General features: G+C 45.0%; 2 protein-coding genes across 30 annotated transcripts in view; both read left to right on the top strand.

Annotated features, from left to right (window-relative positions):
- The window catches only part of NR1H3 (nuclear receptor subfamily 1 group H member 3), a 29,134-nt gene extending 21,543 nt beyond the window's left edge, over positions 1-7,591 (top strand). For both annotated transcript variants that reach the window (XM_032188537.1, XM_032188538.1), the window contains exons 4-9: positions 1,364-1,572; positions 1,816-1,995; positions 2,389-2,488; positions 4,896-5,009; positions 5,822-5,916; positions 6,315-7,591. In XM_032188537.1, coding sequence (XP_032044428.1) covers positions 1,364-1,572; positions 1,816-1,995; positions 2,389-2,488; positions 4,896-5,009; positions 5,822-5,916; positions 6,315-6,461 — 845 coding nt within the window. In that variant the 3' untranslated portion in view covers positions 6,462-7,591. The remainder of the gene's footprint in view (positions 1-1,363; positions 1,573-1,815; positions 1,996-2,388; positions 2,489-4,895; positions 5,010-5,821; positions 5,917-6,314) is intronic.
- Positions 7,592-9,851: 2,260 nt separating this feature from the next.
- Positions 9,852-27,302, top strand: part of MADD (MAP kinase activating death domain) — a 65,156-nt gene continuing 47,705 nt past the window's right edge. For all 28 annotated transcript variants that reach the window (XM_032188694.1, XM_032188693.1, XM_032188704.1 and 25 more), the window contains exons 1-3: positions 9,852-9,967; positions 21,663-21,852; positions 25,223-25,837. In XM_032188694.1, coding sequence (XP_032044585.1) covers positions 21,791-21,852; positions 25,223-25,837 — 677 coding nt within the window. In that variant the 5' untranslated portion in view covers positions 9,852-9,967; positions 21,663-21,790. The remainder of the gene's footprint in view (positions 9,968-21,662; positions 21,853-25,222; positions 25,838-27,302) is intronic.

The raw sequence follows: 27,302 nt of genomic DNA, 5'->3' as shown, positions 1-27,302 counted from the left end.
TGGATTGAATGCCTTTGCCATTAGAATTCTGGTTTGCATGTGCGTGCATACATGTGCACCCTTGTTGTTGGAAGTTTGGGATACAGGTTCATCTCAGCTTGAATGTTATATGTTCTTTGGCTTTCCCTCCAATCCTGTGTGTTGTGCCCCTCAGAACACACTTTCACAATAGCTGTCTACTTCTTGCCTTCATGTTTAACGCAATTCTTCTGAGAAGTGCAAGTGTATACTTGTTGTGCTTTGGGAACTGCCTTCTTGGGGAGCACCTATGTTTCCTTGTTACCGCTACATAAAAAATGGCCAAAGGCTTTTTCAGCACCTCTTAAATTCTTTTTTGCAAGGTCGAGCTTTTTTTCCTCTGTTTTTGAAGTTTACTTTCCAGTCAATCCATTTTCTGCGTTTTGTTCATTGATCAGTAGCTCATGGGGGTGACCTTCTTGAAGATAATCCCTGAATCCAAGTATGTCTGATAGTCTCCTTTTGCTTGGATACAGCATGCAGATAGTTTTTACAGCTTTGACCTAAAGACACAACCAGCCTTACCTGTGTTCAAACCAGTAAGTTCTTCAGTTAACTTAGTTACAGGCCTCTAACAGGTCTTTCTATTTAAATTAACTAATGAACCGCTGATTCAGTAGGATATTTCATAACACATGCCTCTGGCTTGTTTTATTCCCTACGTTAAATCTAAATGGCATCACCCTTTGAGTTCATGACTGAAGAAGGCTTCCAGCCCTGCTCCGGAAAGACTTGCATTCCTCCTCAGCAGGATTTATGTAAAGCTATCCTTTAATTACTCATCTTGCTGCATGTTACTGCTCTACAGTCTGCTGCAGATGGGCTGTGTAGAGAATTGTCCTTTCATGCTCAATCTCCATCCAGTACTGACTTTGACGTCTTAAGAGGAAGATGAAATGCCACAAACTCTTAATTTAGCAATGTGAGGAAAAGACAAAACAACAGGATACTATAACAATATAATGGACACATCATGATGTGGAGAAATCACCCCTTGGAATATGTTACAATATGATATTCTGGGGAATCGCTCAAGGGGAAAAGCCACTGATGTGTTTCTGACATCTGCAGGGCAGCATGAAGGGAGCTTCATGTGTTCACTGTCCTTTGTGAATGTTTTGCAGTGCAGTATGATTAAAAGAAAAGCAATGGAACAACTTAAAGTGGAAAAAAGAGGGAGAAACAAATTATAGGTATCACTGCCTGCTGTCTATATTATGTACACTCTGATAAGCCAGATGCAAGCAGCTGTAATCTCTGCCTCTCCATCCACTGCATGCTACCCTCTGTGCAGTTTTTGGCATTCCCCTGTGTCAAGGTTGATCTCTGGCCATTTCTATTTTAGATGTTCTGTCTGAAGAGCAAATCCGGCTGAAGAAGCTGAAGAAACAGGAGGACGATCAGGCTCGGACAGTCGTGGTGCGTCCAAACCCTCCACACCCACCAAGCCCTTCCCACAAACTGACGCCTGAACAGTTAAGCATGATAGAGAAGCTCGTGGCCGCTCAGCAGCAGTGCAACCAGCGCTCGTTCACAGACAGGCTCAAAGTGACGGTAATAACTCTTACCAGTGGAACCGTGATAAGAAAAAGTGGAAGTGTGGGGAGTTGAGGTTGTGGGTGAAGCATTTTGGGGGAATTTAAATGTTTGAGGCATTGTATCTGTGGGCTAACATTCTGTGAATAGCAAAGGCTAATAGTCCAATGTGTCTCTTTTTCTCTGTTCACTTTATCTTCTCATCCTTCTGCTCTCTCTCCATCTTTCACATATACACACTGTCTCTTTCCATCCCCACAGCCATGGCCCCAAGTTCCTGACCCTAATAACCGTGAAGCGAGGCAGCAGCGTTTTGCTCACTTTACAGAACTTGCAATTATCTCTGTGCAAGAGATTGTGGACTTTGCCAAGCAACTGCCCGGCTTCCTGGAGCTCACCAGGGAAGATCAGATCGCTTTATTGAAGACATCTACGATAGAGGTGAGAGTTTGGCTCCACCACAATGCGTAGTAGAAGAGAAGAAAGAGTTTGGAGCACCCACATGCAGAACTGATTTTACACCCTAGATTGAAAGACCTATTTAACAGCTATGGGGCTGTTACTGCAGTGCCGGGCTCTCCTGGCAAAGGGCCGTGGAGGAGAATGAGGCAAGAGCCTTGGTAGTGGAAAGCAACTAATTCCCTTCCCAGAAGGAAACAGTGCAAAGGATGCAGTAGAATTTACACTGGAATTTTGAAGCACTCTTGGAGAAGTGTAGTTTTTATATGTATTTTTTCCCTTTGGTGATGCTCTAACCATCATTAAATTATCAATGTTGCAATGTTCTTTCTTGTATTCAAGTCAAGTGTATCTATCCCTGATCTCTGGTTTCAGGTGATGTTATTGGAGACGTCTCGACGCTACAATCCAGAGATTGAGAGCATCACTTTTCTTAAGGACCTGAGCTATAATCGGGATGACTTCGCCAAAGCAGGTGGTGCATTAGACAGGTGTTTCTTCCTTCTCTGTCTTGTGTTGTTTCATCTTTTCCTTTTCAATATGAGCTGGTGGAAATGGTATCTGGGGCCTTGGACTTAGGTGAGGAGTTTAGAACAGGGCTAGACCAATGTCCCCACAAACGTTCTTTGCTTTTAACATGTGATATTGCTTCAGTTAATGTCTTTTTTTTTAGGTGTGAACTTGCTTTGGAAAATTCGGACACTTACAGCGTGACAGTCTTGCTGTGTGGATGTCTGCAGTCTTGCAGCATGCACTCGAGCTTAGCCCTGTTTGCTGGGGGAACCAAGGTTGTGTTCACTTTCTGGGGTACCCCACTTCTGGTGTGGATGCTCCCCTTAGCTCACTGTGTGAGGGTGGTGTGCACCTAGGGCTGGCAGCTGGTGCGAACTTACTGGTAAAGAGCTGACATGGATGTGTTCTTAGGGCTCTATCAGATCACAGCAAATCAAACCCCAGACTTTTCCCCTTTGCACTGTATCACTTGGCAATGTAGAGCCTTGCTTTGAGTGATGACGTTAGTGTGAGTATGTTCAAGTTGTTATGAAGTCTATAATGTGTGTTGGAGATCCCTGCAGAATGCTGCAGACGTGTCACTGGCTTGGTATGTGATGATCAGCGGTGACGTGACTTGTGAATTGTGTTTTTCCAGGAGCATTGAATATTTGTGATTTCAAATTAAGTGAAAGGAAGTGCATATCTTCAGCATTTCTGAAAAGGAGATTTTGGCTGTTCTTCATGTGATTTTGGGGGTTTCTTGTGTAGCTATTTAACATCTTGTATTCAAGGTGTCCTTCATTACTTTCCCATCCTTGTATAGCCAGGAATTCCTGACAGTGGCCCTTCTCAGCAGTTTAATCTCACTCAGTGATACGACTCTTGCTTGGTAAGGTTTTCTAAGCCTTACCATGCATTTGGTTTGCTGAGAGACCATATGAAATAGGGGAGCAGTGTCAGGTTGTCCAAGTTCTCTTGCAGTGTCAGTAAGGACTAGTCTAGAAGAGTTAGGCCTCAGCCCTTTAAGTCTTACTGTCATGGTTTCTGTTCAGAACTGTCTTTGGTCTTGCTCACTGGTAATTGAATTGTAGGGTGGCTTTTCAGGTACGTGCTGTTCTTCCTTCTCTCCTCCACTTCTCATCATCTTGCCCTGCCAGGTGATGCTTTCATTGCGTGACTCAAAGGCTCATTGCAAACCATGGATTCTTTGTACCTTGCATGGGCCAAGTTCAGGGTGCTCCAGCCCTCCAGGCCCCTGATGGCCTTCTAGGAGCTTACTGCCTCAGCATGCCACCTAACTTCACTTTGAAGTTGTGATGCTGTTTCTCATAACAAGGGTTCAGAACTCTAGGGAGCTGAACTTGTTGTTGTTTTTTTTTTTTTTTATTTTTTTCAGGTTTTAATAAACACTATTGTTCCTTGATGCTCTCACTGTTAGCCTTTTCTTCAGATTATTAGGAAGGCAAAAAGCAGGCAGTCAGAGGGGTTTCATCCATCTTGCTCTTCTTTGCTCTGATGCAGTTGTACTACAGGAAATGAGAAACTTAGATGCTATTTTGGGCTTTAAGATTTCAGCATGTTTGTGTAGCATGTAGCACATGGAGGCTTGATGTGACGGTGTCCTCTATCTTGTGACAGAAGTATCATTGCACTTCTGCCAGGCTGTGTTTATTGAAAAATCATAGAATGGTTTGGATTAGAAGAGAATTTAAAGATCATCTGGTTCCAACCCCTCTGCTGTGGACAGGAAAATCTTCTGCTATACCAGGTTGGTCAAAGCCCCGTCCAACCTGGCCTTGAACACTTCCAGAGATAGAGCAAGGTGATAGGAGGCATAGGTCAGGCTCTTCTTCATCTCTATCACTTTGAAATGATTTGAAATAGTTCAGACCTCTTGGAACTGTATTTCTTTTTTTTTTTTTGGCTCAGACCGACTACAGATGAATCAGCAGCATGGGATGAAAGCTTCTGTGGAAGCAGGAAGGCTGCCAGGCTTGAAAGAGATGGTTTGAGAGTGGAAAGTGTAGATTTTGTGATTGTGGGTTTCTGCCTTTGTGATGGATTTACCTGAGAACTGATGACGTTTTTCTTTAGATATAGATATTGCCTACTAATGTGTTGAGGGACACATAAGGCTCAAGGAAACTAAGAAGTTAAGGTTAGGGCCTGACTCCTCACCTGCTGTTGTTGGTGTTCACTGGTGGTACAATGTGAAGGGTGTTTTCAACCATACTTGGGATATAATATAAGGGTATTTGCCTGCCTACCTGCCTTCCCTGCTCCCTGGCATACTGAGTGTGTTTCTGACAGCTTATCCTGTAAGAGGGAGAGGGAGATAGAGGAGACAGTTGCCATTGTTGACACTTACCCTCTTCTTTTTGTTGTAGGTCTGCAGTTTGAGTTCATTAACCCCATCTTTGAATTCTCAAAGGGAATGAATGAGCTACAACTCAACGATGCTGAATATGCACTTTTAATCGCCATCAACATTTTCTCTGCAGGTAAAATGCCAGGCAGGTCTGAAAGCCTGCAGCACTAAGTTGCAGGGTAAAGAAAATAGAATTAAGGAAGGTAGTGAACAGCAGAGGAGTAATAGAGGGTCTTGTGATAAAACAGTGTTATTTCTGCTGAGGGTATTCATTATACACCGAATCTTCCAGTGCTACCTCCAGACAAAATCAGATTCCCTGCTGATGAAAAAGCATATAGCAAAATCAGCCAATATTAATCTTCCTCACTTAGAAATTGCTATTTTACTGTCCCCTTAAGATGCTTGGCAGGTCTCTGGTTTGAGGCAGGTCGCGCTGCATGAGCGACATCTAGTGGTCAAGGAAAGATGCTCTTGATCAGAGACCAATATAGCTCTGGGTCAGGAAAGGGCTCTGCAAAGAAATCGCCTCTACTCTTTGCTTCTGTTTTCTGTCTTGTAACCTGTAAGATCAAGAATATGTCTTTGTTCCTGTTATCGGACTTTTTTAGCTGCTGGAGAAACTCTCCCATTTTCTTTGAATAACTGCAGCTTCTCATCTTCACTGGAACAGAAACGTGATGCCAAACACATCTATTTAGTGGTGTTTGGTCTCTGTAACCTTTCACCTTTAGAGGAGTCAGATCTGACTCCCCATGTGCATTAGGTATGATTGAGAAGGAACAGTAACAGAAAACTGGCACAGCTGCTGCAGTCATGGATGACTCCCAGCTGTCCTGGGTGAATTCTCGATGAGGTTTTGGGGAGAAACCATACTACAGTTAGGGTCAAGTCCAGTGATGCTGCCTGTAGCAACCTGCTTACTTCTAACCTGCTTTTTGGCAGACCGACCGAATGTGCAGGACCAGTCCCTGGTGGAGAGACTGCAGCACACCTATGTGGAAGCCCTTCATTCTTACATCTGCATCAACAGACCAAACGTAAGTGTCTCACCAACGTCCTTGGTGATGATGCAAACTGATTGTGGGTTTATGCAGGCACAGTCCCTGCAGTGATGTCTGTAGCAGATCTGTTACTGCCTGTACTGTCACGCTGTTCCCTTCTGTGGCTGTGTGGTGGCAGCCGTAAATGGAGGATTTGTGAGCTGTCACAGCCTGCTGTCCTGTATCATGTTCCATAGTTAGCAAGCATGTTTTGGGACACGGTGTAGTATTTGTGTTCCTCTACACTGCCGCATGCTGGAGGATGCCAGTTCTAGAGGAAATTGGAATTGTGTTTACAATGCATCATCTGTTTTTTTTTTGTTTTTTTTTTTTTTTTTCTTTTTAAAGTTTTAGTCTGTATTTACTAACAGCTGCCAATTCCTCTGACCCTGCAGGACCACCTGATGTTTCCACGGATGTTAATGAAGCTGGTCAGTCTTCGGACACTAAGTAACGTCCACTCTGAACAGGTGTTTGCCCTTCGGCTGCAGGACAAGAAACTCCCTCCCCTGCTCTCAGAAATCTGGGATGTGCATGAGTGACTGCATGCTCCCAGGGCACTGATATGCCGACATAACGCCATGTCCCAGCCTTTGCTAACAAGAAGCCAGCCTCCCCTCTCCAAAGCACTGAACTCTGGGCTAGGCAGTGCAGGGAGTGATGAGCCTGGGGTTGCAGTGTTATCACGAGATTATGCAGGAGGCAGCTGGGGTAGATCAGATGGGGGGGTTGGTTTTGATGTAGTGCCCACGCCCCAAATGAGTAGCATGAAACATCTGAAAACGGTAGAAATGAAGACCCTCCCCACGCACATACACCTCTTTCTTCAGAGTCTCTTTCTCTTTTCTAAGCATGTCCTGGGGATTGGCCCATTGATCCTTTCCTCTCTTGTTGATTATGAAAATGAATTTGCAGGAACTTGCCAAACCATCTCTGTTGAGAGTAACCCAGCTCAAAAGGCTTCTGCAGGGTCCCCAGTGTACCTGGATCTGAGGAGCTCAGGGAAGTCAATGTGGATGTTCTAGGGGTTTCACTGGGTTTCCGATAAATAAAATCTCTTGTACGTATTGCCCTTTACAAAGATTCCAAGAGAAGTAGCTGTTATTTCTTTATTATGAGACTTCATCTCTAGAGTTGCCCCTTTCATTCTGACCCTTTTTGGAAAGAGGATTCCTCTAATGTGTGATGCCCTTTGTCTAACAGGGAGGTCCTCTGGGTAGGGAACATTTGTACATCAGGAAGACGTCAGGCATAAAGCAGTGGACTTTTTTTAACATAATATATTGCAATTTTATCTCATGATGGTTCTCAAACAGTTTACTTTACCTTTGATTTGCTAACACCTGGAAAACTTTAGTTCATAACAAATCAGGGAATAGATTTTGATCTTTAGGAGTGGAAGAGAAGAGAGGAAGGTGGGAAGGACTGGTACCTAGACAAGGTAGGTGTGGTGGAAGGATCTCAGAAACTTCCAAGAATTTGGAGCATGTGGCATGTGTTCCAAGGTGAGTGTGAAGATGTATTTGCCAAGGAGAAGAGGACATGCTGCATTTAGTGAAATATGTGGGCATTGCGTAAGCTATGGGCTGCACAACTCAGATCGTGGGTTGCAGGAACATTGAGTGTAACCAGATCCGCTTGCATCTTCTTCCTTATGCCAAAGTCTTTCCAAGGTACTTGCTCAAGGTTCTAGTGATTGTCATGGGATATGGAGGTTCCTGCTGTGTGAGGAGTGCCAACTGCTTTAGAAGGACACTTGGGTCTTGTATCTTTTTTCGCTTTGGGCACAGTGAGATCCACGCTGGATTTATGCCCTACATTCTTAAGTATCCACATCCTCAAGTATTCTAGGATTTACAGCAATATTTTGTCTGACAGAAGAGAAATACACTGTTCCAAAACCTGTTCCTTATTTTCCAAGAAATAACATCTTATGGCAGATCTCAGAGATGTAACCTGAAGTATCCTGGTAGCTTAGTCTCATGAGCCTTCTCTGTCATAGGGGTCTGTTTGCTTGCCCGGTGAGCATCCCAAGAGCCTAGGTTCACAATGGCTCGTTGTTTTTTGTTTGTTTGTTTGTTTTTTGGCTGTGTATCTGAGCGCTATGCCCGTGGTGAGGGTATTGTGTCCATTTTGCACTTGAGGTTGGTCCCCTGCCACTGGCCTTCACTCTGCACCTTTGTAAAGCACTTGTAACAATCTGTAAAATAATCTGTTGTTTTTTATAACTCATTGCAATTGCAAAAATTCTTGTTAAAATCTGTATTTTTAACTAATCTGTTTGAGAAATGTTAATGTTTATATAAAAGAATAAAGCCTAATACGGGATTTTGGCGTTCTCTGTTGTTCCTTCATTAGACTGGAGGAAGGCGGAATGTTTTTGATGTAACAAACTCTAAATTGATAAGAAAGTGAGAATATAGGTTGGGGAGAAGCAGGAAATAGCAAAATAAAAATAACAGCGCAAAACCAGGCAGTTTCCTTTAACCTCTAGTGTGAGATTTTAGCCCACAATGTACCCTTTGTGCTGTAGCTGGCAAATGAGTGAAATTAAGCAAATGTTGTGAGGCTATTGATTATCCATACGTATTTTACCTTAATTTGAGCTACACTCAGAATTTGAGCCTTTTATTCCACGTGCTCCACTCCACTTTCTGCATAGCCAAGCTCAACAAAATTGAAATATGGGTCCTAACTATTAACTAGCCACAGGAGACTCAGCAGGGTGTGAGGTGGGGCGTAATGAGCAGACCTCAAGAGCTCAAGCCAGCCCTGCATGGATTAGAGGACAGCTGGGCCCTGCTGCAAGGATTTGCTGACAAACGAGGCTGTCAACAGCCAGAAGAGGCAATGGCAGTGAAGCTGCTGCCCAGTAACAGGCGCTGCTTTGAAGCTGCAGCTTGAGCAGCTATCTGCCATCTCATTTTTTATTAATCTGAAGATAAAAGCTGCATAGAAGCATGAAGGATTTTCAAGTTACAACCAGTAATGCTGCTGTTGATGGCAGCTGTGAAAACAGTGAATTTCCTTGACTCTGGCTTCTCTATGCTTTTGTGCAGGATCCTGTAAGCAAAGGTAAGTCCTTAGTTTACATTCTTTATTTTTCTTAGTGCAAATGAGTACAGAATTGGTTTTTAGTTTTACAGCCACTTCCCACATTAGCCTGAGGAGGTGAAATAAGCAAGTGTGAGGGAAAAACTTGCCTTGAGCTCAGTGGTGCTTTAATATTTGCCAAATGCTACCTACTGCTCTCAGTCTCTGTCCCTGACCTGTTTCAGGTTTGCTTTGTTAATTTGGCTGCTGGAGAGGTTGTGGGGTGCTGGAAGTGTCACTGGTGTGTTACGGGGAGGGAGAGAGGGAAGGAAGGAAGGAAGCTGTGTTTGCACAATTGGCTCAAATGGATGGGGGCAGCAGGAGCAGATGGGCTGATTTCTGAAATCCCAATTCCTCTATGAGGGGAGAGCGCAGATGTTTTGTGCTCTGTGTAAAAACAAAACAAAACAAAAAACAAAAACTGTTTTTTGTTAACCATTTTGCACTTTATTGTAGTTTTTTAAACCACTGGGATGCCAGTGGCGGTAGCAGTTGCGTCTAGGATTTTGTTCGTTTGGTGTTAAAGGGAGGTGGTGATGCAGCGTGTGAGCGCTTGGAAGAAGTCCTTGAAGCCCCACCTCGATCTTGTCACAACCCCGTGAGGCCGGCAGCCCCGGGCCTCGCCTGCTACCAGCTTTCACCTGGGGGCTGCCTGTAGGGGCAATAAGGCCGGCATTTTGGGGTCTCCCTTCCCCACCTGCCCTCAGCGCCCGGCCCCTCAGCCTCCCCTCAGCGCCTTCCCGCGCTCCGCCCCGCGGCTGCGCCCTGCTGCGGGCGGCACCTGCCGCCCCCCCGCGGCCGGTGTGCGGCTCCGCTCCGCCCTGCCCTGCCTCCCTCCTTCCCCCCGTCCCTCCCCGCGGCTCCTGGGGCTCGATGCGGAACTGCCCGGGCGGCGCAGAGCGGCCGGGGGGCGGCGGTGGAGGCTGTGGCCGTGGCTGTGGCTGTGGCGGCGCAGGTGAGCGCGGGAGGCGCGGCGGGGGCCGTGAGGTGATCTCGGCGCGGCGCTGAGGGGCCGCCCGCGGCTCCGGGGCACCGCGGGGGCCGCCTGCACCTCTCCTGGGCCGAGCCGGTGCCGGCAGCGGGTTTGGGTCCTTCCCGGCCGGGAAGGGCAGGGGCAGGTGGGAGGGAGGCGCTGAGGAGGAGATGGCTGCGGTAACGCCGCTGGGAAGGCGCCTCCGTGCCCCTCGGCTTGAGGGCAGCGCGTCCTGCTGCGCCTCCAGACAATGGGGGTAGGAAATCCGCTCGGCGTCAGGCAATTTCTGGGGAAATAATGTCTAATCCCGCTTGGAAATGGCCGCTTTGCTCGGTGGCTCGCCTCCTGAGGCAGAGCGCTGCCTTCCTGGCGGTGTGCAGTCACGGTAACGAGGCGCTGGGAGGAACGATAAGCGCCACAGGGAAGCGATTCCTCTTTCCCCTTTCCCCCCGGGTACCACACCGAGCAGCCTGGGTGCCCGTGGTGGAGAGGTGGCTGTGAAGCTGGCCGCACGCCCTGCTTTACCCGGCAGGCCAGCCATTTTCTCCACGGTCAGCCTCTGGGCTGGCGTGCTCGCCCGTGTCCTTGCTCTGCGCCTTGCAGCATCGCTTATCTGCCAAAAGCTGGGCACCGCCGGACAGGAGTGAGGGAGGGAGGATGTGTTGTGGTGTCCTGAGGGTCATGTAACCGAGCCAATGTCATCCAAACGCTGATTATTTGGGAGGCGCCTCTGTTTTTGGCCCTTCTGCTGCTCGAACCTTGGGTACTATTTTGGGCAGGCACAAGACGTGTTGGCTGTTTTCAGCACTAATGAAAATCTGCAGCACTGACACATCAGAGAGAGTGTCCAAGACAGCCAGCGTGGTGAAAATGCAGTTTTTGCAAGATCTGAGCTTGCCATCATCTGATAGCGTGTTGCGTAACTCTGGAACAGATCGATCGTTCCGGCTATAAAATTGTCCTTCTGCTTTACTGTCATATTATTAGAAATTTTATAGCTTTTGGACCCAGTTTAATACACCCTACAATGAATTATATGCTCCTTATGCATCTTACTGTGTGCTTAATAAAATGGAAAATCGTTAGAAAGTCTCCAGCACGCTTTTGGTTGGAAAATAACACATCTTGTCTGCACGAGCAGATCTTGTACGCACCTCTAGCAGTGCTGTGGATGTACTGAAAGTCTGGCCGCTTGCGATTCTACCAAATTAACGTCTTCCTCTTCCAAGCTGTGAGTTTGCATTGCTCTCCATACTGTTACTACTTTTAAAGCAGTTCTAGTTTTACTGGATGGACTAAAAGGAAAAGGGAAATCATGTCCTAGCTGAAAGAATGATTTCTATACAAGATGCATAACGTGGCCAGGATATGTTTTGATGATGCATGTGTTATGTGGTAAAATTAGGAATGGCAGTGAACTAAAGGCTGTGTAGCAAGTAGCAGAAAGATAGGTCCTCTAGTTTAAAGCTTTTACAGAAGAAATGTACGTAGATATTCTACTGGGGAAACCTCTTCTTCAACCTTGGTACCGTCCTGTAATTCCTTTGCATGCAGACAGGCTGTGTCTATGATGAAGTCCAACTTCAGTCTGCTTCAGAAGGTTGTTGGAGATGAGAAATGGAAGTTTCAGAGACTTTTAACAGTGAGCTGTGCCCACCTAGTCACGGTAGCTAATTACAGGATGTCAGCATTGAGTTAACATTGGCTTTGATTTGATCTGGATCGGGGAGAGGGGTACAGAGGCTCCTAATTTATTGCTCATTCCCTCACCTTACTGAATCATCAAGTCGGGTCTAGTGGGATGTGTTAGAAAATATCTTTGCAGAGGTATTCCGTCTGGTCTGTTTAATATCTTTTGCAATGAGTCAGTTGAAAAAAACACATATTAATGAAAATTTCTGGTATTAAACTAGGAAGTCACAAGTACTGTGGAATTCAGGGAGAAGAAATCTCACAGGTCTTAATGTACAGTGCCTGAGGTAATACGTCTGGGGAGAAATAGCAGGAAAAAAAAATCTGTTAGGGGAATTACTTTATTTTGGGGGGAATAATGCTGTTTGAGATTTAGTGCCTGAGTACAGATCGCGAATGATGCAAAATTTAGTCATCTGACATTACATTTAGTCACGTTATCGCTCCACGCTGTGGTGTTTTAACTAGGTGGGTAGCGCCAACCTGCCCACAAGATGGAAGCTGACACTTTTCTGTCACAGCTAGGTGCAGAGCCGAGCGTTACTTTCCACCGCGCATATGTTAGAGCCTGGATTAATTCCTGCAGATGTCCTCTGGCCTTGCTGTGGTGACGTTTAAGGTGTACTGTGTTACGTTTCTGAGCCCCTTAGTAGAAGGGCTTTGACATCATTATTCTACGCAAAGGTAGGAAATACAGACTGCAGCTCCTGCGTGGGGATTTGTAGGAGTGAGGAAAGGATTTAGCAACCAGAATGCGATACTAGTGTGTAAGAAAGCATTTAGAAACAGGAAGGAAAGCTTAATATGTAAGATTAATGCCATTTCCACTGCTTAAACAATCTCCATCTACCTCAAGGTATAAATTCTTGTGAAGGAAAAGCATCGTCAGCGACCTACCGAGAGAAGAAGTGGAATAAAAATAAGTAGCGTGAGGCACTGGTTGGAAGGGAGCATTTTTAATGGGATAATCTGCTAATCTGTGGAGTAATTGTGGTATTTGTTTGATCCTGGAAGGGTTTGTGGCTTTTCCTTCTGTACCTCAGGAGCTATGAAAGCCTGTTATGATGACCTGCTGCTCAAAGTTACTGCCATCTGTAACTGGCCCTGTGCAATTCAGCTAGTCTGCGCTCTGCTGGCTGAGATAGAAACTAATTTTAGAGAGATCAGGTTCTCTGTCACTGGAGGCCTTTAAATCTGTCACGACCACGTGAGTATTACTGTTGATAATCGAGAGATGTGCTCCACGTTTGTTTCTTGGCACTAGGATAGCTGCTAAACCCACAAACCCCGCAGCACTGCAGACACGACCCACGCACTGCCAGGAGCTCGGCGTTTCCTTGTGGCCGAGGGCACCCAAATGGGGTGGCTCCCTTTTGGGGCCCAGAGGCCAGCAGGTTGTGAGATGCTGTGTCAAGTGAGAGACTGGTGTTCTTCCACGTCAGCATGAGAAATAACACCTCAGTGTCACAGGGAGGAACAAAGTCTTGTGGTTTTCCATCTGAGGCAGTCCCCAAAAAAGAGCTGGTCATCACCTAGCCTTGGATCTGTCCTGCGATGTTTGTCACGATCTACCTTTTCTGGTTTGTTTAAGACTTAATTTCTGAACACTCGCTCTCAGTGGTATTTGTGAGGATCAGGAAATCAGCCTTGTTTTTAGTACACATGGGACAGAGACAGCTGGGCTGATGGTATCTTTCCTGGTGGCCTCCAGAACTGTGCGTTGTCTTATGAGCAGAGTCTTAAAATTTTCTCTTATTCTCTGCACTTTCTTTGTCGTGTCTGTGAGTTCAGCAACAGCAGAGCATCCTGCTTCCCATCCAGTCTAGCCGAATTTCCCACTGCTGGTATCAAGTGGCCGTTCTCCACCTTACGTGCAGCTTTGACACCAGCTCCCCCACGTCTCTGCTTGCTGAGCTCTGTGCTGCTTGCTCCGTGTCCTGTGGCACGGGATGGGAAGCTCTGCCTCCTTCGCCTTGGTGCAGCTCATCAGATAAGAGGGAGGGGGGTTGGTGATAACGATCCTCCCTGGTACTCACCAGAATTGCTTCACACACGAACACCGAGCCGCTCTGCTGCAGCGTTTGCATCTGTTTCCTCTTGATAGTGGTTAAACCCTGCTCTGCTGGGGCTGGTGCTTGGGGCGTTTGTCTTCTGTCCTCCGCACCATCTCCTTTCTCCCTTTCTCTCGTGTCAGTCGTCAAATGCAGCCGGCAGGCGTTGTGCTTCCCACCTGCCACAGCTCTGGCAGGGAGGGAGCGGGCTTTTCTCTTTGCTTTCCCTGCAGTTTGGACCAGCTGGTGCTGTCGCTTGTCACGCAGATTAATAGTAGGTTCAGTTTAGAGTAGGAATTTTAGCTGTGTCCCAGTGTTTGTGAAAAGGAGGGGAAGGCACGGAGGCGGAAGGAGTAATTAAGGTGGGTGGCACATGGAGGGAGACAGACTGAGTGTTTCTCAGATAAGACAGAAGAGACAGGAGGAGCTTCTGGGCGCCACTTCTGTGGCTCTGAGAGCAGCCGAGTAACTCAATTATTTCAAATGCTTCTGCTTATTTTCCAGTTCTCATTATCCTGAGCAACGTTTCGGTGTTTCTGTGCTGGCTGTGAGTTTGCCACTTGAATTTATTGTCAGGATCTGGGGGCGCCCGTCACTTGTGCCGTCATGGCCCATGTCCAGGAAAGGACTGAATTCCTGTGCCTGCTGGTGGTGGCATCACCAGAGATGTCACCTGCTCAGTGGGTAGTGTCACAGCTCGAACCCTGCATGCTGGTGTGCTCTTCGCTGCTTCTGGCCCCGCAGCTCTGCTGCCTCTTGCAGGAGGCTCTTCTGGGCGCTCCCAGCGCTGCTTCCCATGCCTGGGGGAGGCCCTGGGGCAACAGCGAGACTGAATAATTTAGCAGTTGCGTCCAGCAGTTTCCTCAATTCAGATGCCGTGTGCTTTGTTGTCTTCTGGTTAATTTTTTATGGCCGTGCGTTTGCAGTGTTGGGATTGTGGAAAAAACCCGCAGGTGGCCGCGTTACGGGAACCGTGGCCGGCTCGTCACACGCTGAGCTGGATGGAGGGGCGAGGGCGGGCAGGGGTCTGCACCCACTTCCAGTGCCCTGAGGAGGTTTCCCAGCTCAAAACTCAAGCTGGAAGCAATTCCAGTTTGGAAAAGAATGAGAATCCCGTAGTGGCTGCAGAAGATGAAGCCAATTTATTTCAGGGGCATTCTGTAGTTTTGGGTTGGCTTTTTCTCTTTTTTTTTTTTTTTTTTTTTTTTTTTTTTTTTTTTTTTTTTTTTTTGTTCTTGCAAAGTGTTTGAGCAGATGCTAGTGGAGACTTGAGGACTGATGAAAGGCTGAAGGTAGAAATAACTCTTGTGTTTTGTGATAGTGCTGTTGTACAGAGGGCTGGCTGGGTTACGAGAGGGTTTTTATGCCAGAATTTGTGTTCTGCACAAGGACAGTTAGTCGTGATCTGCAGGGCGGGTATGAAAGGGTTGTTTCGGGCAGTAAGGGAGGAGAGGCGAATAGGGTCTGTAACCTAAATTGAAGTGCTTAAAATGAAGGCAGGGCTGCGGCTACAATCGGACATTTCCTTTCTGTTAGCAGATGGAGAAAAGTAAAAGCATGTGCTTCTCCTGCATTAGTGTATCACTGATGCCTTTCCCCAAGAGTGCAGTAGAATAAAATGGATCACAGTGTTCGCGTGCCGCTCATCCTCACCTTCTGGTTTCTCATGGCTAAAGCAAGGCCTTGGTCTTGGCTTTTCTTTCCTTCTGTTTTCTTTTTGGAAACAGCAGTTAGACACCTGAGCCCCCTGCTTTTCAAGTAGCTGCCGCTGGGTACAGCTGTGCCTCTGGGACGGGGACAGCTGGGACAACTCCTTTGTGTTTTCTGCTGCCTGCCAGTTCCCGTTAGGATTGCCTGGTCGTGCTGGCACACTTTGCATGTCCTTTCTGCACACAAGTAAGGAACTGGTGGCAGCAGCCATCCGTGGCAGCATCGTGTGCGTACCTAGACGAGAGGATTTCATCAGCCACGGCAGGGCCTCACGTTAGGTGAGCAGTAACCACTGCTGATGCTCCGTGCTCACACACACGGAGAACCCGACCGCCTGGGAGGCTCTTAATGCATTGCAGACACCAGTCTGCCATCCAGCTCAGGGGCCTGCAGCTGCTGGGGCACATCTGAGGGCACCCCAAGGCGGTTCTTGTGCCGTTGGTGGCAGCGGCAGCACTGGGAGCCGTGGCGGTGGAGCGCGGCCGCTGCTCTATAAATAGGGCCAGCAGCCGGGATCTGGGGACTGCAGGCTGGGTTGCTATGGAGATTGATCTGAATCAGATTACCCGTGGCTCTGCTCACAGCCCGTGCATGTGTGGCGTGGCCTCGCGTGTACAGCAGCCGGCTGCTTCGCACAGACACTTGGCTGAACCGGGGCGAAGCGAGGAGGGAGGCAGCTGGAGGGCCAGCATATGACAAGGACACCAAAATCTGTTACCATGGCAACTGAGACCCTGAACCAGCCCAGCTTCGGTCTTGTGGTGCTGTGAGAAGGCTCCTGACTGTGCCGTGCGATGCTTCTGCTTGTGAAACCACTCTGGTCACATTAGGCCTATTTTTGGCTGTGCAAGCCACCTCCATTTTGCTAGAAACCGATGTGCAGGCTGAAGATGTTTGTCTGTGTCAGTAGTGTCAGGCACGTGTGCAGGACGCAGCGAGGTAATATCATCCTTCAGTAGGAGAAAGAGGTCTTTGGGTTACTCACATTCATCAGAAGGGCTTCTAAGGACATCTTTTTGTACCACCAAAACCTGTTTTCACACTTGATACTATAATTTTCTTTAATCTAGCTTGGCACATCCTGTCTCTCAACCGTTTATATACGTGTGAGAAGTGGAAGCAGTTGGGATTCATCTGCTGTTTTATCTGTAAGAGCTCTTACTAACCCCAGCGATGCCTGTGCCCTGGGGAGGATGCTTTCAGAACCACCCTGCAGTCCCGTTCCCTGCTGGGGTTCTGATACCTGGAACCGCTGCGTTTCATGAAGCCACACCTACATTGTAGGCTACCTATGCTAGATGAGTGTGCCGTTGTCTGCCTTAGGTATGTCTGCAATGCTTTGAAAATACCTTTTTTTTTTCTCCCCAAGTTGTGTCAGTGCTAGTATCTGTTGGGGAGTCACAGCATTGGCATGCACTGCTTTCTTGGCAAGGTAGCACAAGCGAAGCAGCTGCACCAGTACAGCAAGTCCATCCAGGTCTGACTTCAGAAATTGTTCCATCTTCTGTCAAGCTCTTCCATCAGGCTCGGGAGGAGGGGGTGTTCTCAAGCCACGTGCACTCCTGTCTGTGTTCGTTGTGCTCGTGGAGCCACCATAGTGCCTGGATAGGGGAGAAACAGCACAATGGGCTTCCGAAGGATGTTGCATAGTTTTGAGTATAAAACTACAGCGGTGTTGAATATAGCTGTTAAGCAGCAAAGGTATAAAATGGCTAATACAAAACGGGGACTGCTTGTCTGCTTCTTTAAAAGCTTAATACAAGCACAAGTAGGATGTGCTGAAACAGGTCACGGCTGGAAGTAGCTCCCTCAGTGTACTCAAGGTGTGTAACATGAGAAAATGAAACATAAGTCAACCAAAAAGGGGGCATTGAAGCTTCTGGCCATATCTGTGTTTGCTTCAGCTTTCAGTTCAGTTCAATTCATGTGTAATGTCTTGATTTCTCAGTAAACAACTCGGTAAGGTTGGCTATAGATCTGAGCTGAGTACACACTGTCTTGGCTGAATATAAATAGAAATTCAAGATGTTCCGATGATATTTTAGAACTGAAAAGCGTTCCTTCTGGACATGGTTGGAAATCTGGTCTTTTGCAAGATGAGGCTTCAGTGAACCAGAATTCATATGGCTTCTGTCCTGTAATTCTTGCTGTCTTCTTCATGAGCTTCCTCCTTTTTCTCTCAGATATCAACGCCCCTCTGTATGCTCTTTACTTATGCATTTACTAAATTGAATTGTCTGACCCCAATTTATATTCTAAGATCCATGTACTTGTAATTGAGTATGTTTCTTGTGTCAGATAAAAGCCAGAGATAAGAGAAGGACAGACCTCATTCTGCTCCCATCCTAAACTGGTGAGGAAGCACCAGGCAGGAGGGCTTAGCATCTGCCTGTTGGAAAATAATCTGCTGCTGTATTTGTATCATCCTTTGGAGCAAAGGAGCTGTTTAAATGCATGCTGGCTATCATAGAGGTGAGTGTAAGGCTGGTCTGTCAGAGCTGGAGTTCAAGTTATCTTTGACTAAATGACTTTGTTCCTCTAGCTGTGCATCTAGAAAGAAAAGACGTTTTAGCAAAGGCTGGAGACTCCGAGGTGTGGATGAGACGGGTGCCGCACCGTTCATGTACACGGGGGACTAATGCCAGGGTATCGGTCTGACACGGATGCCTCTAAACTGATAAGGAGGCTTCTGCAGTTCTGTCCTGTTACTATATCCGCCCTGTGGTGTGGTGCTTTCCCTGCTGTGTTCACAGAGATTTTTATTTCTGGGAGGACTTCAGCTTGCAGGATACCACACAGCTTGTCCTGTAGAAGTTCTGCCACAACCGAGACGTGGGTGTTTGGGGAATTTTGAAGAGTAGTGTAGCACCAATAATAGAAGTGTTGTTTTGAACACTTTTTGCCTCAGTTAGTGGAAAACCATGGGTTAGTGCTGGCTCTGGCCTGTGTCTTTGTGTCTGGGCTACTGTGTCAGTTTGTACCAGCTCATGAGGGTTGCTGATAGCTGCTGCGGTGCGTGGGTAGTGCTCATTCTCACCAACCTGTTTATTGTCCCTCTGAGTGCTTGCTTAAACAGTGCTGATCTCCGAAGCATAATGTGTTTGTGCAGTATGCGTCTGTGGTGGCCTTCGCTTCTTCTTTCCCCTTCCTGGAGCCGCAGTTACAGGCAGTTTCTTCTCAAATGCTGCTTGACAGTGCAGCCTTCGAAGGGCAGCATCCAAGATATTCGTACAAAGAGAACATGCTGCAGAAGACATGTTCAGAAAAAGCAACCTAAAGTTCAAGGAGCTTGAGAGGGAGAGCAGGCCATCGATGTCAAAACCTGTACCAAGATACTACCAAGATACTCTCAGTTCAGAGGTAACAGTAACAGAGGTAACTCTCAGGTCCCAGTGGTAACATGAAGTAACATGAAGAAGCGAGAGAAGCAACTGAGATCTTCCTCAATCTTTGGTCTCATTTTGTTCTAATGTACTCAGTTTGTAAAAGCTAGAGGAAGGATGATAGCAAATTCCTGAGGAAGAAGCTACTTCACCTCCTCATTGCCTGCAGAGAAGTGAGCTCAGTAGTAGTTCATGATCCCTGAGCTACCCACTCCTACCTCTTCCTTGTGCCTTCACGAGCACTTATGTGGCCACTTGGTGAATCTAGTCATAGAAATAACCCAGTAAAAACTAAAGTGGCATGGGAAAGGAAGAAGAAAGAAAGAAGGGTGTTAATTTTAGTCCTTATCAGTTCCCTGATCTGATTCATCATGTCACTGCACAAACTCTTGTACCAGCACAAAGTGTGGCCTGAAAGTGAGCTTTGGGCAGCTGCAGGGCGAGAGGCAGGACTGTGGAGCCTGTTTGTGTTGGCTCCTGCAAGTTAACCCTGGTGTCCAGTGGCAACCAGGAGCAGGAAGGTGAGTTCCAGCAAATGCTGATCTGATGCTCTTTAGTTGTTATCACCCTTCTAAATACTAAATCTGTGAAGTTGAGATTGAATAGAGGAAGGCAAAAAATACCTAAACTTCATTCTGATTCTTCTAGCTCTTGCTCCAATTCACCAAAACTTCATCTTCCAGACGAGATATCCTCTTTGTGCTCTTATGAATTGCAATCATAAGAAATGTTTTCCAGGCTACACAACTGAAGAAAAAACACAGGATATGGACAGGTCACCAAGGGGTAAGCTGAAGTTCTGTTCTTCTGTTCTTGTAGCCTCTCACTTACTCTGTTGTCATTCAAAACTGAAGGCAAAATAACCATATGATCATCCTGATTTCATCTTGTTCCTCTCAAGTTTGTGTACAGCAAGATACTCACAGTGTGTGTTGGATCAAGAGCTGTCACAGGACAGATTCTGCAAGGCTTTCAGTGATACCATTAAAATGAATAAACAGGAGCTTTGCTTCCTGTGTCTGTTGTTCAGAGAAGATAATTTATAAAAAATATTGCAGAAGGTGTTTCATATCGCTGTCATTTACAGACCTTACCCCAACTGTAATTTAGGATCTACTGAAACCCGACCATGAAGTCTTAAAAAATATTTGGGAGTGGAGAGGATGTGTAAGATTTCTTTTAATTTTTTTTTACTCCATAATTAATGCTTTCTAGTATGCATTTCATTTTCAGGAAATCTTACCTGTTCGTAGATTTTTTGTATTATTCTTAATGCTATTTGGAGGGATAATGAATGAACTTCCACAACTGTGCATGAAATACGAAGCGCTGGAAAAAAAGCTGATGTGTTGCTAGGCTTTGAATGAGGTTATGAGACACTGATGTTACAGTACCTTTACCTAGCTTTTGGTTGTGAAGTAATGAGAGAAACATCAAGAAAATTACCTAAATTTACTCAGGTTTTCAGAAAATTTGTTATACTTTTATACAAATAAAATCTAAGTGTTATGTTGCAGACCTGAAAGGTTTTAGTACAGTCATAATTCTCTGTATTCTGTGTTAGCTCTAGGAGGTAAAGATAAATCAAAATAGAAACCTTGTTATCAATACACACCAGAAGGCAATCTGTTTGTTCTTTTTAAACATAAAATAGCTTTATTAATGTTTTTAGTGGGCTGCTCTGTTAACTTGTAGTACAGTTTGAGCATCTGTACAAGATGAGATGTACAAGATCAAGGAAATGGAATAAAGTCAGTGAAAAAAAACTTGAGTATGATTTACAAGGAGTGCTTCTGCTCTTGCAAGCTGCAGCATGCAGGTCTGTATCGTCACAGGAAAAAGTGGTGGGATCGCGGTCGTTTGGGGCCGTGGAGATCATTGGGTTTGGGAGGGTAAGGTGCAGTACATCCAACTGGGCTTCTCTTGATATTACCCCTTCTTTAGCTACGTTGCTTACCAGACACCTAAAGTGCAGGTGGCAGTTTTTGCTTCAGTTGTGTTTAGCTGCCATTTAAGGCTGCTTTCCCAAGCACATGGGAATCCCAGGGTTTTGCCTAGACGACAGTGTTGCCTCAAACCATTTCATGAATGGCTCTTTGCCAGCGACAGGCTTCTTTGCTTGTCTGTGGTCATTCTTGTGATCCTCTTGTTTATTGTGTGGTTCATCTTGCTTTGCTTCTGTGGCTACATGTAAACACTTCCTGTATTACTATTATTTATTAATAATAATAAAGCAACAAAACCACCCTGGGTTCCTGAGAGGAAATGCCTCATTCAGTCCCTGCTGTGTTTCTGCATGTGGTGGACACTCTGGATCATGCCTTTTCTTCGTCATCTTGCTCTAACTGCAGTCTCACTTTCTGGTGCCTCTGTGTCCTCTGGAAAGCACCTCCTACTTCCACCTTAAGCAAAGTATCAGCTGGTGCTGAGAATAACTCTCTGTTTACTCTTTATTTCCTGTCTTCCCATTAGCAACTCGTGCTGTAATTGAGCTTCCCTCCGTAAACTGCATCTTGTTGCTATGCTGAGAGTCAGGCCTTGGTAGAGATTTCTCCCAGCGCGTTAAGGAGAGCTGCTCATTCTGATGTCTGTGCAGGTTCAGAAAGGATGCCCCAGCTTGGGGTTAGGACTTTCTGAGCCTATGCATTATTGATATGAGCAATTCAAAACAGGTGAAGTGGAAGTAAATCTCATTTTGTGTATTTATACTCGTGAAGAGAGGGAGGTCTGGGGATGGCGGTAGCTACCCAGAACACAGGCTTTGGGGGAATGTAATTAATACATATGTGTAATTGGTATTCCTGATTGTGCCTTTGACACTTTTGCTTTTCTTGATCGTAGGTTGAACTGGCCAGACATTTCCAAGTGAATTGCTCCCCAGGGCACTTGGTCACGGCTGACTGGACAACCGATTGCTGGATCCATGAACAGGAACTCACTGAGATGACATAGGGAGGGGGTCAAGGACAATGGTGCAGAAAAAGAAAAGCTGCCCTCGGTTACTTGACTACCTTGTTATCATTGGAGCCAGGTAAGGGAGAAGATTCTCAGCTGTGCTTTTCTGTAGGCAGTAGAGGTGGTGGGGTGGGGGGCAGCACAACAAATAGCCTGGCATCTAGTGATGAGGCCATGCTTTGTGCTGAAGAAGAGTTGACTGGAATGTGTGCAAAAAGGGGGCATGTACTTGCCTAGGCCACTTTCTGAAAGATACTGCTGCAGTCAGAGGCTTTTTATTTGTGGTCTTTAGACCTTTACAAGGGTCTGCAAAGGGTGACTAAGAGTAGCCGGTTTATGTATGACTGATAGCTTGTGAGTCTGAACAGCTTTGCTTCCACTGACATCAGGACAGGGTGATTCACAAACTGAAAACACTGAAAGCCACACGCAAGTAAAATGCTGGTTGGGTTTACTTCTCTAGCTTTTGGACTGTAGGCTGTAAACCCAGTTTTAAAACGAGTCTGAAACTTACCTTACTTGGCCACGTTTCCTCCTAATACTCATTTGTCCTATTAGGAACTACATGAATCCTTTTAATATTTTATTCCTTTTTTTTTTTTGTGTCTTAGTCATCAATAAATAACATGTTATGTTTGTCTACTTAAACAGCACACACATCAAGCCCACATTTCATATACCCTATATCTAATACACAGAGGCTCAGCAAATGTTCTTTTTCTCTGTTCAGAGTTCATGTGGTAACTTTCTGCCAGTTTCTTTAATGGTGTGTTCTGAAATGTTTGTACTTTCGTTTCTAAATATCAGCATTTTATGTGCATCAGCCTGTTGCTTTACCTCCTACTTTCTTTTCAAAAATGCTTTGAGTGCAATATTGAAATAGGCTAAGTGGAGGAAATGAAGTAATTTCCTAAGTAGTAATTGTTTTATTATTGTGTTTTCTGGACAGAATAATTCAATAGTTTAATTATTTCTTATTGTCTGTAGAAACAACCATGATTTTTCTGTGAGAGGTGGAACGTAACTAGGTAAAGAAGAGGGAAGAAATGTTAACTGCCTCCTCCAGTGATGCTCACAGTGTCTGATGTCCTCACTTAAGGACTTGCTAGCATCAATTCTGTTTTTCGCTAGGCAACAATAGCTAGATTGCTACTGCTTAGAGGTCTGTTGTCTTATTAGGCACTTCAACAAGTGCCTCTGGTAAGAGATGCAGTTGACTGAAGTAACTTCCACTGCAGGTTCCTTAGGAGCTCCATGTGGCTTTACCATCACATCTTGTTATCCACAGCGCACAAGTGCCAATGTCTTCTGGAAGTACTCCTTTTTATTAGAGAGAACTCTTCTAAGTGTCTGAGAAGACTCTGTCTTTCTGTCTGTAGCTCATAGTATTGCAAAGACATGACCTTAGGATATATTAACTGGTACTTTGTTGATGACTTTTTATAACCGTTTATTTACAAGTAGACTTTTTAAACAGTACCAATATTATTTGACATTTTTCTTAACAGATGATGCATTAGTGGATACTGATACACAAAAGATTTTAGGGCTCTTGTTTTTTTACAATATTTCAGTACTTAACCATTCAGACAGTATAGATTTTGTTACCAATTTATGTCTTACTAAAGCATGTTTATTTTTAGTTTAATAAAGTTTTTTGTTTGGAAGAACTATGTTCAGCAGAACTATTTATGCCAGTGATTTTCTTTTGTAAATTAAAAACATTCTATTGCTATTTGTCTGTTTTTTTTTTTTTGTTTGTTTGTTTGTTTTTTGTTTTTTGTTTGTTTTGTTTTGGTGGTGCTTTTTTATTTTTTTGCTTGTTTTGGTTTTAAATCCAGCAGTTCTTAGATAAGAGATGAATAAGTTTCATCTCTATTTTGAAATGGGCAAATCTAAAGTATTAAGGTGAGAAAATGTCTCGCATGAGGTCCCTCAAGAGAGTGATGGTAGAGCCAGGGCTCCTGCATCCCATTTAGTATTGTGCTTACTAAATCCTAATTACTGTAGAAAATGGCAAGAGGACAGACTTTATAGCAAAGGGGTCAAGCCAGAAAGAGATTGTTTTGGGAATATTTGTCTTCCCTTGCTTTCTGGTTTTCACAATATTATTTCTCTGGCAGTTATTTGGGTAACTTTAATGGGAAAGTGGTGGTAGGAAGATTAGTTAATGCCTTGAAACAAGCTGTTCCTTCGGTGAGGAATCAGGTATAGATAGTGTTGCTTGTCTTTGTGTTCCATTAGTGATTTGCTGTACAAAGATTGGTGAGACATGGTATTAAGTAGGCCTGCATACGACTACACAGCTTTTGTAGTAGCTTACACTCTAAATCCAACTAAAAAAAAAAACAAAAAAAAAAAACAAAAAAAAACAAACACACACGTTTGTTAAAACCTTTTAATAAGAATTTTACAGGATGAGGTTTTGAGTTCATGGAACTTGTCAAAAACTGTTGCTAACTTAATGGAAGCCAATGTCATTTAGAGTTAATAAAATCAACAACAGGTTGTAATGTGCTTCACCAAATAAACTAAAATATTTTTTTGTATTACTTGGATCACTTGGTCAGTTGACTGTTAATCTGACTAAAGGCAGCTTTATTTTTGCTGTTTTTGTTTGTTTTCATCCTCTTCCCACACTTATACAGGAGAAGCGTTACCATTCTTGTTTTTTCCTCTACTTTTCAGTCTGTGGTTACAATGCATTTCTGCTGGACTTGTTAAAACTTATTATATGTTATACATCATTTCACAGTATTGTTAGCTGTGTTATACTTCTGTCACAGCTGCTTCCTGCCTGGCAAAATTGTGGTGTTGCTTTCAAGACTGACATAATGTTTTAACCTATATCACAGTCCCCCTTTATTTGCCTTGGCAGGATATTAAAAATTATTATTTTCGTAGAAACCTCTCTAGGAACAGTCCAAATGTTGTCAGTATGTCTTCACTATAGGTCTACATAAATTCCATGGACGTGCAATAGGTGCACAAGGCCCTGGTAGAGGGCTTTCTCTTAACTTTTTCATTTTGTTCATCTGCTGAGCAGTGTCTTTTCTACCTGAGTATTCCCCAGAGACCCATGCAGTTAAACTCATTTTGGAAATCAAAGTCAGGGAAACATAGCAATATGTTATTCCCCTGGGGATATCATGCTCTTGAAACTCATTTTCTGAGTCAAATTTGAATAGAGGGGCTCCTTGTTGGGCCTTGGTAATGATGGTGTAGACTTTTATTTAAGCTTTCTGCAGTTCCTGGGCTTGTGCTAGTGACTGAGAACTGTGGCTAGCGATTGAGGTGCTGCTCTTCCCCTGGGTATTAGGGTTGAGGACAACCAAAGATGAAGCTGAACTTGCAGGCCCCTGACATGTCATTAGGGAGATACCAAAGATTTTAGTAGCATTAAGTAAGCATGTGTTGGTTTTTTTTTTGTGTGTTTGTTTTTGTAGGCAGCCAAGCAGTGATAGTGTTGCTCAGACTCCTGAGCTGCTCCGACGTTATCCTCTAGAAGACCACGTGGACTTTCCTCTACCTCCCGACGTTGTGTTCTTTTGCCAGCCAGAAGGATGCCTGAGTGTGCGGCAGAAACGCATGAGCTTCCGTGATGACACTTCTTTCGTCTTCACCCTCACAGACAAGGATACAGGAGTCATTCGCTATGGAATCTGTGTCAACTTCTACCGCTCCTTCCAGAAGCGAGTACCTAAGGAGAAGGGAGAAGGCACGGGAGGACACCGAGCTCGGGAGGGACAGAAAATCACCAAATCTGGGGATGTGCCTGCACCCCAAGAGGATGCGGGCACTGAGAGTTCAGAGAGTGGTTCTTCGCTGCAGGTCCCAAGTACAGAGTCTACCCCAGATGTGAATCGATCACCACGCAGCAAGCGGCTGGCCAAAGGCAGCCATCGCTCTCGGAACAGCACCCTGACTTCTCTGTGCATCCTTAGTCACTATCCCTTCTTTTCCACCTTCCGTGAATGTTTGTACACCCTCAAGAGACTCGTGGACTGCTGTAGTGAAAGATTGTTGGGCAAGAAGTTGGGGATTCCTCGTGGAGTGCAGAGGTATGTTGAGGGGGGAGAAAACTTTTTTCTCCCACTGCTTTTTTTTTTCCAATTGGCAAACTGTCATGGCAAATTGTCTCCATAGGTGTAGCTGCAGAAACTGGTGGCTGATCTTTCTGCTGTTTTAACCCAGAATCACGCTAGGAAATTTTTGTGATGATTTGTGTAAAACTTCTCTATCTGGTTCTGTCTCCTGGTATGATATTAATTTTTGATACGCCTGTGGAGGCACTGCTAACAACTGACTGAACGTGATCTTTGTGAAGCTGAGCACTGATGCTGCGATTGTTGCTTTGGTGCATAAGCTCCGTGGCAGTGCGTGTCAGGGCTGGTGGTTCTCTGGCAGATTAGAAACAGTTGAGAAATGGCAGGGAGAATTTCAACTTGGGGCCAGAGGGAAATGATGAAAGTATTTTTCATAAGCTCATTAAACACAATCTGAACTTCAGTGTGGGAGAGAGAAGACTAGAGCAGCAGGAATGGCTCAAGGAGATCAAAGTACTCTGAAGAGGAGAGAGAGGAGAGGTAGGAAAAGAAGAAGCTGATTATGAAGCAAATGGGAATGGAGGTTTGCAACAGCAAATTAAATAGGATCTTGGTATCTTTTTTATGTAATGTGGTAATCTTACATATCTGCTATTGTAATGCTGGGTATGTAACAAAAGCTGTTGCACTGTAGGGTACAGAAGGACCAAGGTCTGTATGTGTATCAGTTATGGATCTATATTTGTTTATTGTGCCTGACGCCTACGTGCCAGGAAGATTTTTTTCCCTTTCCAATACATGAACTAATAAGAGCAAATATAAAATGAATCTCTGGAGAAAGAGGGGATTATCTTACTATCAGGAGGGATTGAGCTGTGAGATAGCTCGTAATGTGAGTTTGTAGCTTGTTACACTCCAGCTTAATCTTCTCAAAAGCAAAAATTGACAGGACATCTGACACTTGCATCTTCGTATGCTTTTTATGAAAGAGGAAGTCTGCCCCTGTTCAGAGAGTGGTGACCTACTTGGTGGGTTCCTGCCTCAGAACAGCTCTAGGAGATTGTGCTGGGCTTGTGTCAATTCCTGCATTAACAGATTTATCACCTGAATCCACTGATGGTGAGGAAAAAATGTTTCTCTCAGAACAAAAAATATTTTTTTTAATGGAAGTATGCTTTAAGGAAGCTTATTTCATCACTTGGTTTAGTCTGATCATTTCCGAGGCAGAAAAGAGCTAAATTTCATGACTTTCTTCAACTCTGTGAACTCAACTGAATTTTGAAAGGAGAGCTGATGCATTCCAGTGTTTGAGTGGCATGTAGTATTTTAAAAATGTGCTGTTGTTGACCGTAATTCTTAGAGTTAAGAGGAGAAGAACTCAGTGACAGATGAGGAAGGCAAGAGGAGGAGGCTAAGCATCCATCAGGGGGACGAGTAAAGCTGCTGGTTTGAATTACCGTGTGGTTTGCAAGCTGTGACC

Source organism: Aythya fuligula, chromosome 5 (genome assembly GCF_009819795.1).
Source record: "Aythya fuligula isolate bAytFul2 chromosome 5, bAytFul2.pri, whole genome shotgun sequence".
NCBI lineage: Eukaryota > Metazoa > Chordata > Aves > Anseriformes > Anatidae > Aythya > Aythya fuligula.
Note: the sequence above shows the minus strand (reverse complement) of the source record. Positions and strands in the feature narration are given on the sequence as shown.